Below are 13,449 nucleotides of genomic sequence, written 5' to 3' on the forward strand. Positions count from 1 at the left end.
AAATGCTCACTAACACAAATTTAAGCAGAGTTGTGAACAATATTTGAGGGAAATGGCCTTTTGTGTATGTAGACAAAGGGACACACACACACACACACACACACCCATACCAATCTGGGCCTGCATGTTGAAGCAATGCACGCTGGTCCCTCCCATTGCAGCTCTCCACCGAAACATTATTACCTTAGTCACTGATCATGAATGACACTATGGACAGTAGAACAATTGTTCAAACAAGCACTTTACGAAATCTTTTGACTAAAACATACACACTCCATATAACTTCATGTCAGTGTAAGTATCGTTGTTCTCACACTTACTCTCCTCTGTTTCACTATTCGTTCTCTTTTCATTTTACAGCCAGAAACTCAGCTTCAAGGAGCGGGTGAGGATGGCTAGCCCAAGAGGTCAGAGCATCAAGAACAGGCAGGCACCCTCAGTGAATGACCGTCGTTCTCCAGTGGCAGAGGCTGCTACAGAGGGCACGAGCCCTGCCAAGGTGCAGAAGAGCTGGAGTTTCAATGACCGCACACGCTTCAGACCCTCACTGCGCCTTAAAAGCCAGTCGCGATCCACCACTGAGGGTAAGTGGCTGTCGAGTTTTGATCGCTTGAGTGACTGTTGTTGCGTCTGCTCTCATACGAATCACATTCTTGACATATTTTCAGGTAGAGCTACAAATGATTTTGTATGTGTGAAATATCATAGCAGTGACTTCACAGGGTTTTTCCCGCATTCAAAATTGCGAGGCGGCCGCCTCCAGCTAATTTTGTGAACGCCCCCAGGCCAGAACAATTTATATCGCTCAACACAGTGTTAAAGCTCCAGCTGTGTTGATTGAATGACTGATTTGTACCTGCAGTTGCAGCGTTACGCCACTATGGGGGCGCTATACCTTATCAACAGCAGTGCACTCGAAAGACCAGAAGCAACTCTCGTCGAAGAAACAGATCGAATCTTGTTTTCCCACCGCTAGTTGGTGCTATCAGCGTACTCATTTTCCCTGGCGGATGGTACATTTTTGATTTAGTCTTTTGGGCAAAAATGCTTATTATTAGTTTTAGTCACATTACATTTGAGTCATTCCTATTCGTGATAGTTTGAGTCTAGTTTTAGTCGCCGAAAACAAAAAAAAAAAAGGTTTTAGTATAGTTTTAGTCAATTTTAGTTTTAAAGATTTCCACCCAATAGCAAACTTTCTGACTTTCTGATCTACTAAGGACTTTGCATTACACACAGATACTGTAAAGTGGTAACAGTGGAATCAATGCTCATTACTCCAAAATAAGCCGATAACGACAACATTTTCTTTGGCAATTGCTGGCTTCATTTCCGCCTAGTTTGTGGCCACATTTACCGTTACTACACTATAAATCAATGTTTGAAAATAATATTGAAACTTTTTAAGTTGAAAAGTAAAAAAAAAGATTTTGGTTGTCTGCCATAGGTGGGTTATCTCTTAGAATCGCATGCTGTAGAATTGCTTAAAAGTGCATATGGAATTAAGTCCTTTGATGTTTTTCTTTAAGAAAAGAACCTGTTGAATATATCAATACAATGGTAATTATTTTTCTTCCCCCCACAGTTTTGACTTTCTGCTGTCTACAATGCATCGTGTTGTTCTTTCTGATTGGTAAAATCTGTATTGCGCAAGATTATTGTATATTGGTCAAAATTAAAAACAAAGAAACGAAAACATCTCAAAAAACGTATGTGCTAGAAGAAAGTAAAGACATGTTTTAAATCAACATCAAAATATATTTAGGGACACAAAGCCATCTCTGATTAAATTGGCTATAAACCAGTGCAATTATACTGAAAATGTCCTTCATTTTCGCCTTTGTCAATTGATATCATACATGAGCTTTCATGTTTCATTTTGAATATACAGTATACAGAAGAAGCAAGCTCAAAAAGTCGGTTGAGAATTGTAGTATACTTTACTTAATTACACAATACTTTTTTTCCATCCTGCACTCAACAAAATCTGTGTAGTAAAAAGAAAGCTAAAATGAATACTAAAACTACCGTAATAAAAACTCAACTGAAATGAATCGTTTTCATAAAAAAATAAATATATAACAAACCTGCTCTAAAAATGAGTTAAAACTAACAGAATACAGAAAAAAAAGTTGAAGAAAAATAAAAATGAACATTAATGAAAAATCCCAAACTATTATAACCCTGATACTCATCTCGGTCTAAGCAACCAACAACAAAATATCTATAAGGTGAAGAAAAGCTTGTCATCATATTAGAAGCCTCGTCTCAAGGCAGATCTTCCAAATAACACGACTGCAATAAATACAATAAGTCCCAAATCGTTTTGTATTTGTACAGTGTGTTGATGATTCAAATTAACATGTATATGTTTGTCTTTTTCTTTTCCCCCTTTCCTAAACAGCAGACTCTAACATGGCAGGAGAGGATGGTTTTGATGAGAAGGGCTGTCACTGTGAGATCTCAGTGGAGGACTTGCTGCCTTCTGTCAAGTCTGCCATCAGAGCGATTAGGTCAGCAAAATATACAGAAAAACATGTTTTTTCTTCATTTGCTTCATTGAACCGATCCAAGTTTCTTTTGTCGTTTTTTTTTTTCATGCAAATACATTTTGGTTGCAACCGATTGCAACAATTAAACAATTTAAACCTTGATTTAAAATAAGTTAAATGGCACTCTCCACTACCTGAATACATTGAACTCAACCCTCAATATTACAACAGTAATCCTGACTGATTATAAGCCCGATGATGTGTGTTGCTTTCGTCGTACAGTTCTTGTGCCATTTGTTTAAAGTAGCGTCCAACAAAGAGTCGTGTAACAATTACTGTTCAAATTAAATAAATAATAAATGAATAAAATGCACTGAATGCATGATGAAAGGTCATTGTTTTTGGGTGCATTTTATAGCGTACACCTCAAACCAGAGGCTAAGTTTGTCCTAACCGGTAAAAACAAGTCCACAGCTTGAGTATCCATTGAAAAATCTGCTGTTGCTTCACACATTACTATCCTACGGCTTTATTGTAATCATTTGAGATTTACTACTGTCTGTCCTTGCCAGGTATGTTCTTTTTGTTTCCACTTGGGCACTCAGAGGCGCTTGCTTTTTGCTAAAAATACCAGTAAATTTGGCCTTGATGTTTTACAGGTGCAAAAACAGAAAACAATATTTTTCAGTAGGGATGTTTTACGTGGGTCTGTGTGTGCCCTGCGGCTGGCTGGCGATCAGTTCAGGGTGTAGTCCGCCTTTTGCCCATAGTCAGCTGGGATAGGCTCCAGCACCTACCCGCAACCGTGTACAGGATAAGTGCTGTGGAAGATGACACATGTTTTTGTGGGCCCTGCCCAAAAGGGCAACATGGGTCCCTCTTCCAATTGGCTCACCACCTGTGGTCTGGTTAGGGTTGGGTGCAATGTGAGCTGGGCGACGGCCGAGGCCAGTGACCTCGACGGTCCGATCCCAGGCTACAGAACCTGCCTCGAGGGATGTGGAACGTCACCTCTCTGGTGACTCTGCCTTTGGAGTTGCCCATTGAGCGAGCTGCCAAATAGGTGCGGGTAGAGGTGGGCGATATATATCGTTATCGATATCATCGTCAATCTTGCTTTCACGATGTGTAATTTTACATTATCGAGTATTAATACTGCCTCTAAAAGCGTAACGACTCGAGTCAGTCGACTGCCGCAAAGTATGAGGAAATGCTGCATTGACGGCAGAGGAGGAGGAAATGATAATCATTCGCCAAATCAGCGGGCAAGACCAGGTCATGTGACTCTGTCCGCACTGCAGCCGAGCTGTTTCAAACACAGACCTTTCATGTTTATTTGACTAGACTTTACACCGATCTGATCGAGTGTATTGAAATTGGTTGATATTTTGCATTTTATGCAAAATCGGCGATCGAGTGTAATGTCATAGTTTGTGCGATCGATCGATGATGTCATTGGTCAGATACGTGAAATAAGACATTACAGAAAACACAACCCCGTTCACTCCGGTGTCGTTCTGTGCTGCCATTGTTTATAGTGAGCCTGAAAGCGAATCTATTTTTAGTCTAGTCTCAAGTTGTGGGAGCAGAAAGACCGCGCTGGTTGGCGGAAGTTTCTCCAGGGCCACCCTTAGTTACGGGCTTACCTGGGCTTGAGCACAGGGGCCTACGGAAGTCGGGGGCCTCTCAGAATTATTTAAAAAAAAAAAAAAGATGTCTATTTTTCTGTCAATCACGTTAGAATCTTGCCATGAGTTGACCAAGCCGCAGTCGATTCTATGCGCCGTGGCCGTAGAGGGTCACTTGCTGCTGCAGTACACAAAGCCTGCTGTAGGGGGCCTATCGGAAGGCATTCAAGCGGAAGTCAACCCAAACATATTTTTTTCAAGAATATGTTCCCAGTAGGCCCACTAGTTGAAACACAGAATTCTGATTCATTTTGCGTTTGTGGAATATAAATTGAGCAGCAAAATGCACTCATTTTTAGCCATCTCTGGGGGCGGCCATTAGGGCTGTGCAATTAATCGAAATTCAATTACAATTTCAATAATTACACTCCACGATTACAAAATTGGCATTATTGTAAAGAAACGATTATCAATAATAATTTTGAGTTGTTGTGAGGCATGCACACACGAGTTACTCTGCCGTGCCGCCCTCTCCAAGCTAGCTAGCTTGTGGACAACATTAGCTAGCCAGCAAGCCAGCTTGCACCCCCAAGTCACACAGCACACGCTCCTACTCAACGTTTTAACAGAGTAACAGGCCTAAAAATGGCACAAGACCCGCCACGGGAACGACTTATAAACAAGCAAGGCAAGTCGACATCGCTTATTTGGTTACACTTTGGGTTTGCTGTGGAAGACGGCGAGCAAAAACATATAAAGTGCACGTTGTCTGTGCATCCACCGGCAACACAACGAATCTATTCAAACATCGTTTGGTTTACGACAATGAAGGAAACAACAAAGTTTGGGTTATGGGCCGTGTGGAGTTAGAATTGCTGGGCTTTAAGATTTTACACAGGCATACTAGCAGGACCAACCAGGCTGTCTCGTAGCCAGGGCTGGGCTGTCCGGCCTTGCTCAGAGGGCGTAAGAAACGCGGCGCTCGCCGGAATCGGATGCCGATTCAGGGCGTCTTGGTCTCCCTGTAGAATGGGCGCACCGGATGGGGCTCTCACTTGCAAAACCGCAGCGCTGGAGAGCGAGAGCGACCCGCGGGCCGGAGGAGCCGTCAGAATGCCGGTGCGCCGAATTAATTGGTTCTTCTTTTGGTATCCTGTAGAATGTTCGCTCCTTCTTTTGCTTCCTGTCTACCATTGTCAAGGTGTGGTGTTTCTTTAAATTAGTGGCAAGTTTTTTACCCTGCCAAAATGATTTTGTTTGTATTTGGCGCAGGGCATCATGGGATGCATGATAGCGTCCGGTGCTCCTTATTGTGTTTTGTACATTTTTGTACTTTTATTACTTTTTACATACTATTGTGAGCTGAGCAAGTATTGTAGTCGCAAGAGTGTATCACGTGTGCTAATTTCTTTAAGTGTAGTTGTTTCTTATATCAGTGCAATACTATTAAAGATCATGTCTCACTTAGATTGCACACAAGTGGACTTTGTTTCATTATTTATGTGACTTCTGAAGGTAATTGGTTGAACTAGAGCATTGCAGGGGCTTCATAACAAAGGGGGTGAATACATATGCACATAGCAATTTCCAGTTTTTTTATTTAAAACATTTCTTTTTTTCTATTTGTATTTCTCATTTCACTTCAAAACACAATATTTTGTGCAGGTCCATCAACTAAATTCTGATTTAAATATCATTTAAATTAGCGGTTGCCATGTAACATATTAGGTAATAGGCCAAGGGGGGTGACTACTTTTGCAAGTCACTGTAAGTGTATGGACTTGTTGACAGCTGTTTAACCAAGATCCCAACAGTTGCAACCCCTGAATGACTTTCGATGTGCATGCATTTGTTTTTCATTAATGTCAGAGAAGGAGATGATGTAAACATGTAAATATTACATGTTATATTTAATGTTTATCAGTGTGTTTCAGAATGTTTTGGCATTTAAATTATTCTTTTTGGGGTTTTTTTCTGCATTTTCACTATGACAGCAGACAACTGTCGAGTAAATATACAAGTTGTGTAAATAGATATATTGCTCCATCTTCGGATCGAATCGTTGATCGACCCCAAAAACCGTGATTGTGCCGTGAAATCTAATTTGGACTAAATCAGAGCGCCCACCTTGTGTCTTACAGTGAAACACTTACTCTCCCCTCAGAATAATGAAGTTCCATGTCGCAAAGAAGAAGTTCAAGGAGACGCTGCGTCCTTATGACGTGAAGGATGTGATTGAGCAGTACTCTGCAGGACATTTGGACATGTTGTGTCGCATTAAGAGCCTACAAACTAGGTAGGACGTTTAACACATTCCATGTTCAGCGCATTCTGCATGATTGGACAAATGTGTATTCCTCTATTCCACTTGCAAAGATACGTTACATACACTGAACATCACAACATGACAACCAATATAATGGCATCCATTGCACTGTATACATGCTTAGGCTTATGCCAAATTAATGATGTTCATTTTGTTTTCTTGATCAACACTGTCAGAGAGGTCGTCATTTGAAATTGTCGTCATTCTACTTTGTACTTCTAGTTTGCAGGGGTGTAGACAGTGTTTGCATCATGAGAGCTGCTCCTGATGTTTTGATTGTCTCATTTACATGAAAGTGTCAAAAATAGTGAGAACAGCTCTCAGTAGGAGGAAGATCACTTTACACCACTGCAAATCAAATAAATAGATAAATACATTTCTATCTGTGTTGATCAAAATCAACCATTATTTTCAGAGCTGGGCATTGCCTATTTCCCGTCTGCATATTTAATGGACCCACACGGTCCCAGTATATGCAGGATGGAATGCGGTGGCGGTTAGGCGATGCCCAGCTCTGATTATTTTATTGGTAAAGGCAGACTATTTGAGCTATTGTATTGGATATCATTATTTGTGCAAGAGGCCAAATGTTGTCGCAGGCATGTGTACACTGGTGCTAATTAGTTCACATACCCAGGCAGAATATGTGTACCGTTCAAAAAACAAACAAACAAAAAATGCACAAGTGATCAAGCAAAACACATATACATGTATTTCATTTTTAGAGTTATTAAAAACATATGAAGGCATTTCCAAAATACACAATTATTGAACAAAACATTTTCTAAAAAAAAAAAATATATATATATATATATATATATATATATATGTATATATATCCAAATTCCCAATGTTCCACAAATTCTTCCGGGGTACGTATCATATGAGCAGAACTGCATTTATGTATGTCTATATGTGAGTATTTGTGTGCGCACGCATGCTTGCATCTGCATCCATACTTCACGCACGTGTGTTTGTGTATGTGTTCATTTTGCTTCCTCACAGGCTGGACATGATTGTAGGCCCACAGCCCCTGAGCAGCCGTGCCAAGACTTTTTCCTCCCCCTCCCTGCCTCTCTATTACAGCCAGGGCAGAAAGAACTCCACCCAAGGGTCAGAGTGCCCATACACATCAAATGGGTTCAGTTCATTTTGATTCTGTTCATACGGGACACACATTAATGCAACATATCTGCTTACTTTACTACATAATCGGAATTCACTGAATTGTTTAAGGTGAAAAAATATTGATCCCAGCCTTTGCTCACACATCCTATAATGCGTTGCTCTTTGCTTCCATCTACTGTTCAGTGGATGAAATTCCCATCCAGTAATAATAGCCCAGCTCCATGAGCTTTGCTTTGAGCGCTTCAGATGAAGAAAGTTGTCTGGCTTTATAAACAAAAAACAATTTAATTTATATGTAAAATATTGAGTGGGGAGCTTTTAAAAATTACAGATAAAAACGCTGATCTTCTTTGTCTCTTAAACCAGGTCAAATTGCATTGAAATCTTTACAGGCCTACTGAATATTAGGCCAAATCACAACAGAGGTTGTGCCAAGCAGATACATTTGTTGTCAGAAATGTAATACACTCATTATGGGAATAAATGTCACAGCTTAGTTATTTATTTAAAGGCCGCGTGAAGTGGAAAGTGACACACCACACAGCTGTGTTGTTAACAAACCTGAAAAAAATGATTGAATAAAAAAAAAAAAAAACAACAATGGTGTATAAATTCCAAATGGTGCAAAATTGACTTTGCCAATGCGGGCATGTCAACTAATTAAGCTATAAACACATAGCTGTGTCCAAATTCGTTGGCTGTGTCCTCCAAAGGAGCCTTTGTAGTAGGCTGGGTCCTAAGAAAGTCTCCTTCCTCCTCATATAGACTCCGTGGACCGCATAAACCCTTGCAAATTTGGACAGGCCGATTGACTTTCACTTGATAGTCTTCTGTACCGCCGCAAGATGGCGGCAATGTGCTCGGCTGGTAGAAGAGACGTTGAGGTGTCGAAGACGCTGCTGTGTATGTTCGTGTTTGTATGTAATTGTCGCGGACTCACCAATTTTGATTTGATGGGTATTGTCGTCGGTGCCATCATGGAAAGAAGAGCAGAACAGTGTAGGCTTCGCTCAGAACCCGTCTCCATGGAAACAAAGGCCAGCTTTGAAGGCCGCGTGAATTTGGACCGCGGCGTTCGGCCGAGGCGCGCCAGAAGTTACGTCACGTGGCCTTCAAATTCAGCCTACGAATTTAGACACAGCAGTAGTGACAGGCAGAACAATTAAATGGCCCTCCACTAGATGGCAGAAGGTACAATTAACTTGTGTGTCTACTTGAAACCATTCATACAACATAATAATAGCTTTGTGTTCAACTAAAGAGATTTCACATTGAGTCAGTAAATTCGTGAGTAAAGTGAATCCAGATCATCATGATGTCAGTATGAGGCCACTGTATTAAAATGTTATGATGTGACTTTGTGATATTTAGGGTGGACCAAATCCTTGGGAAGGGACAGATCCCACTGGACAAGAAGATTCGTGACAAGTTGTTGTCTGAGGGAGATCTGCTGGAGGACATGAGCATGCTGGGACGTGTTTGTAAAGTGGAGCGCCAGGTGCTTGTTTTCTTCTTTTTTATTACTCTTGAATTGATTGTTAATATAATGATAAATCATGTGTTGGGTTATTCAGAGGCATTTTAGCCTTATGTCAAAATAAACGTCCAACGGTATTCAGACGTACCATCAATGCAAACAATCACATGACGCATGCGACGAGTATATAGAAATATAGCTTCAAAGAATGAAGGCTTCTTCATACTCGCGCGGGCAGTGACTGCACGGACGTCACTGTGGCAACGCCGGCTGTAGTTTGCCTGTCCACTCGTTTGTAACCCACGCGCATTGTTTTGAAAACGCGTTGCCGTTTCACTCCAAGTCGGAGGGTATCGCTAAGGCTGGTATTGCTCGGACAGCACATGGTGGCGTTTCCTCTGCATTTTATAGACAATTTAGGTCGCCGTTTTTACTTTGAATAAAAACAACAATGGAGACTGTGCCTGCTTGAACAAAGGGACCAAGATGACTTTTTTTTAATGTAGCTGACCTCCAAAATGGGAGAAGTAAGGGAGTGCCAGTGAATGGGAGTCATTCTGAACGGAATGGGAGTCTTTTTTTTTTTTTTTTACTATGGTCTGGTAACAAAAATCCACTTAAGTGTCACCCTCTATTGCAGATCCTCTCCTCTGTGGTGACAAATAAATTACCCTCAAAGCGGCCTTGTGTATTGAGGAACCTGGCCGGGAAAAGCCGAGTCGTACGTCATCACAGCATGTGACCAAACGGACCAATCACGAGAGATGATGCACGCTGCATTCTACACGCAGCAACCATTTCTGTCGTGTGCGCGGCATGTGTAGCAGAGGGGCGCAAATGTGCTGCACAATGCGTCGGTCACGTGGTTGTCTGAGTATACAGTAAATAGGCCTTAAAGAAGAAGTCAACCAAAACATATTTTTTTACAGAAAATGGTCTATGCAGGCCCACTGGTTGAAACATGGATTTCTGATAAATATTAAGCGTTAACCCACCGGTTTTAAGCCATCTCTGGGGCGGCCATTTTGACACTTGCTGTCGACTGAAAATGACATCACAACTGCTCAGGGCTCAGGTAACGACCAGTCACTGGCTGTAACATGCACAATATCCATTGTTGTCGCTGCCTTGGCCGGAATTGGCCATAAAAGGCAGAGGAAATTCCACCTTGCTGTGTCCTTGTCAGGCGACGCCCCCCGACTTGAAATGAAACTGTAACACATATTCAAAACAATACGTGCGGGTAACTAAGGCAAACTACTTACCCAACTGCATGTACTTACTTGTTTGTAAGCCTCAAAAGTTGTTCTACCTTTTTCGGAGGTCGTGGTATGCTATAATTCAAGGTCGAGTTCATGCACTTCTTCTGACATCTTCCCAACTAAAACAACCGACGCGGCAGGATAGTGTCTCGTTGCGTTATTGAAGTTGAACAACCTCGCTCTAATTCACCTCTCTCTCTCTGCTCCGGTAATGGGCCCTTGCAAACAAATACTTAAGCAGGATAAAAATCAATATATATTCACAGCACAATATTGCAGCATGTTAGAAAAATCATAAATACGACATAATATATGTAATCTCAAAATTAATATAAAAAAATGAAAATATCAATTGGCAACTTTATGTTACACTTGCATTGGGCGCCCTGGCGGGAACGCTGTGCGCTGCACACGTTGGGTCCGCGTGGAGGGGAGAAGAAAAGGAAGGGGAAGAAGAATGAGACGAAGAAGAAGAAGAAGGAGGGCAGGCGTTTGACCGCGGGAACTTTGAAACCTGAACGCCGCAGAAGCTTCACTCGCGCACATCGGAGAGGGAAGTAGCTTGCTAGTAGACAACTACTGGCAAAACAAAAAAAAAAAGTGCATAGCGTTCGCTCCCGCCGGGGCTCCCAATACTACGAGCAGTTGGGGGACTACTAGTGGCACCTATGAACTGTGTTTGAAGTGTGTCCACAGAAAGGTTTGAATAGTAAATTAGCCAGCTAATGAGGTTTAAATAAGCCTCTGCCGTTAGCATCTCTCCTGCGGCACATCTTGCCCAGACGCTTTTTTTTTTTTTTTTTTTTGGGTGGGGGCGGACTTAAGGACGGAACCGCTTTAAAAGGACGGGGTTTGAGGACGATCATTTTTATGAATAAGGATGGAGGGAGGAGGCATACGCAGGGTCGCGGACGGAGGACGGACCGGGAAAAAAAGGGTCAAGTGCCCAGCTCTGGTTAACATCATCAGAAAATTGTAAATACGGATGCATTTCCAGATATGAGAGAACTGACATAGTCCAACGTAATTAATTCAACTGTATCTAATGGATGAATGGATAATCACATGAAAACCTCTTGAGGATTTAAAATGCTTGTTGTTGTTGTTGTTGTTTTTTTACTATTTTCTCACATCACAGGTCCAGTCAATTGAGTCAAAGCTCGACTCATTGCTCGACATCTATCGACAGGTTTTGCGGAAGGGCTCATCCACAGCTCTCACGCTTTCATCTTTGCCACTCTTTGAGTTGGAACAGACTTCTGACTACCAGTCCCCTGTCTTCAGCAAGGATCTGTCCTTCCCGAGCCAGGTCAGCAGCAGCGTAGCGCCGCACCCTGGCGGCTGCGTCACACGCTCCTCGACCAATCCCCATCCGGCCCAGGGAGGACTCCATCTCATCCTGGCGACTTCGAACGATGTCGACCTTAATACCTCCGGGACTACACCTCCCTCTGGCCCTGCATCCTCTTTCAGCCCATCGCCACTGGCACATCACCACCTCCTTCACCACCACCACCACCACCGTCATCCCCAACATCACACCCAGGATCAGTCTATTACACCTGAAAGTGGCAATGATGAAACCGTAGGGAGCTCTCCTCCCGTCCTCACACCAAACAGTCTCTGCAGTGGTGTGGGTGGAGGAGCGGCAGAAGGGGGATTTTGTGTTCCGGCAAGGCTCCCGCCACCACCTCCTCCTAACAGGAATGTAGGTCTCAGCAACTTCAAGCGAGCATCCTCCAATGAAAATCCCCCTGAAATTGAAGACTTCTGCGGAAGTCTAGGATTGCAAAGAAAGGACGGCAGCATCGGGGAAGACGTCGGTCCAGATTTGGGGCTCGGCGCACTGGGAAAGCACCAATGGGGTCGCGCCAACAACAAGGTCAGACTAAACGCCAAGGAGGAGGGCTCCTGGAGGAGGCATATGAGTCTTGAGCTGGAACCCCTGGTGCCAGCGAGCATAAGCTGCTGCTCAGGAACCAGTCAGGTAGATCACAGTCTGGGAAAGTCTATGTCAGTGCAGGACTTGATGCAGACAGGCCACGGCCAAATGCAAGGCACCCGCGGCCACATTTCATCCCTAGGCCACAGTAGAAACTCTTCCACTGGCTTCCAAAGAAGTTGCCAAGACCTAGGCGGAGGGAGAACTGATAAAGGAGGTTGGGGGGAAGATGACCTTTTTATCAATGACAGGGAAGTGGAGACGCAGGGATTTGATTTCCTGTCACGTGGGACAGTTGAGGTTCCCTCATACTCCTCAGACCTTTTCAGAACAGAGTCTGTGGCAAGAGTGGCGTCACAGGGGTCCAACCATCGCTTGGCCACTGGTCATTCAGCCTCATCCTCTGCCGGCAGCACTGAATTACTGAAAATGCAGCGTGTGCGATTAAAATAGACTGTTGTGCATGCTCAGAGGGCATGGAAACCTCAGCTCTTAGAAGGACAGCTTTTTATCTTTTCTTTTGAAAGCGTCAACGTGGAATAAAATGGGGTCTTTTTTATTTTGTTGATCTAAGTTGATAACAATCACAGTATTTTCGTACTGGTCATGAGGCTGACAGATAATATTTTAGTGCTTCATTGCATGAGGTAGCCACTTATCCCTCTCAACTTTAGACTTTGAAGACAGTTTATACCTGAAACATCCATTGAATGTCAACGAGAGTTTACAGTGTATTACATATATATATATATATATATATATATATATATATATATATATATATATATATATATATATATATATATATATATATATATATATATATATATATATATATATATATATATATATATAGTTTGATTATCATATCCCCCATTGAATACAGTATGTCCCCCTTGTGTAATTCAGATGACATGACAAGGAACGACTGCATTGTGCTGTTTAACTGTATTTTCACAATATAACATCCAGTGATATATGCCATAAAGATGTTTACTATTGAATTATCACTGGCAAATTTGCAAATGAATCTGCCCAATAATTGTGCATGTTTTGACAACCATAACCAAACTGTCAAAGTGTTGAAAGGCTGTCAATCTGTGTTCCTAAAATGTGTGCAAAAAAGTCTGAATCTAGTCAAGTCAAGTCGTCTTGACTTGACAAAGAAATCCGAATCCAACCATCTGTTGTGCA

General features: G+C 42.2%; 1 protein-coding gene across 8 annotated transcripts in view; it reads left to right on the top strand.

Moving 5' to 3' along the window:
* LOC147145540 (potassium voltage-gated channel subfamily KQT member 5-like) overlaps positions 1-13,024 on the top strand; it is a 118,218-nt gene extending 105,194 nt beyond the window's left edge. For 3 of the 8 annotated variants that reach the window (XM_086032294.1, XM_086032296.1, XM_086032301.1), the window contains 6 exons: positions 361-584; positions 2,405-2,513; positions 6,285-6,416; positions 7,452-7,559; positions 8,946-9,072; positions 11,452-13,024. In XM_086032294.1, coding sequence (XP_085888420.1) covers positions 361-584; positions 2,405-2,513; positions 6,285-6,416; positions 7,452-7,559; positions 8,946-9,072; positions 11,452-12,708 — 1,957 coding nt within the window. In that variant the 3' untranslated portion in view covers positions 12,709-13,024. The remainder of the gene's footprint in view (positions 1-360; positions 585-2,404; positions 2,514-6,284; positions 6,417-7,451; positions 7,560-8,945; positions 9,073-11,451) is intronic. The other 5 variants (XM_086032298.1, XM_086032299.1, XM_086032297.1 and 2 more) reach the window with 4 other exon arrangements.
* The last annotated feature ends 425 nt before the right edge of the window (positions 13,025-13,449 follow it).

Source organism: Filicampus tigris, chromosome 6 (assembly GCF_054856515.1).
Source record: "Filicampus tigris isolate MCC_2025a chromosome 6, RoL_Ftig_1.0, whole genome shotgun sequence".
Taxonomy (NCBI): domain Eukaryota; kingdom Metazoa; phylum Chordata; class Actinopteri; order Syngnathiformes; family Syngnathidae; genus Filicampus; species Filicampus tigris.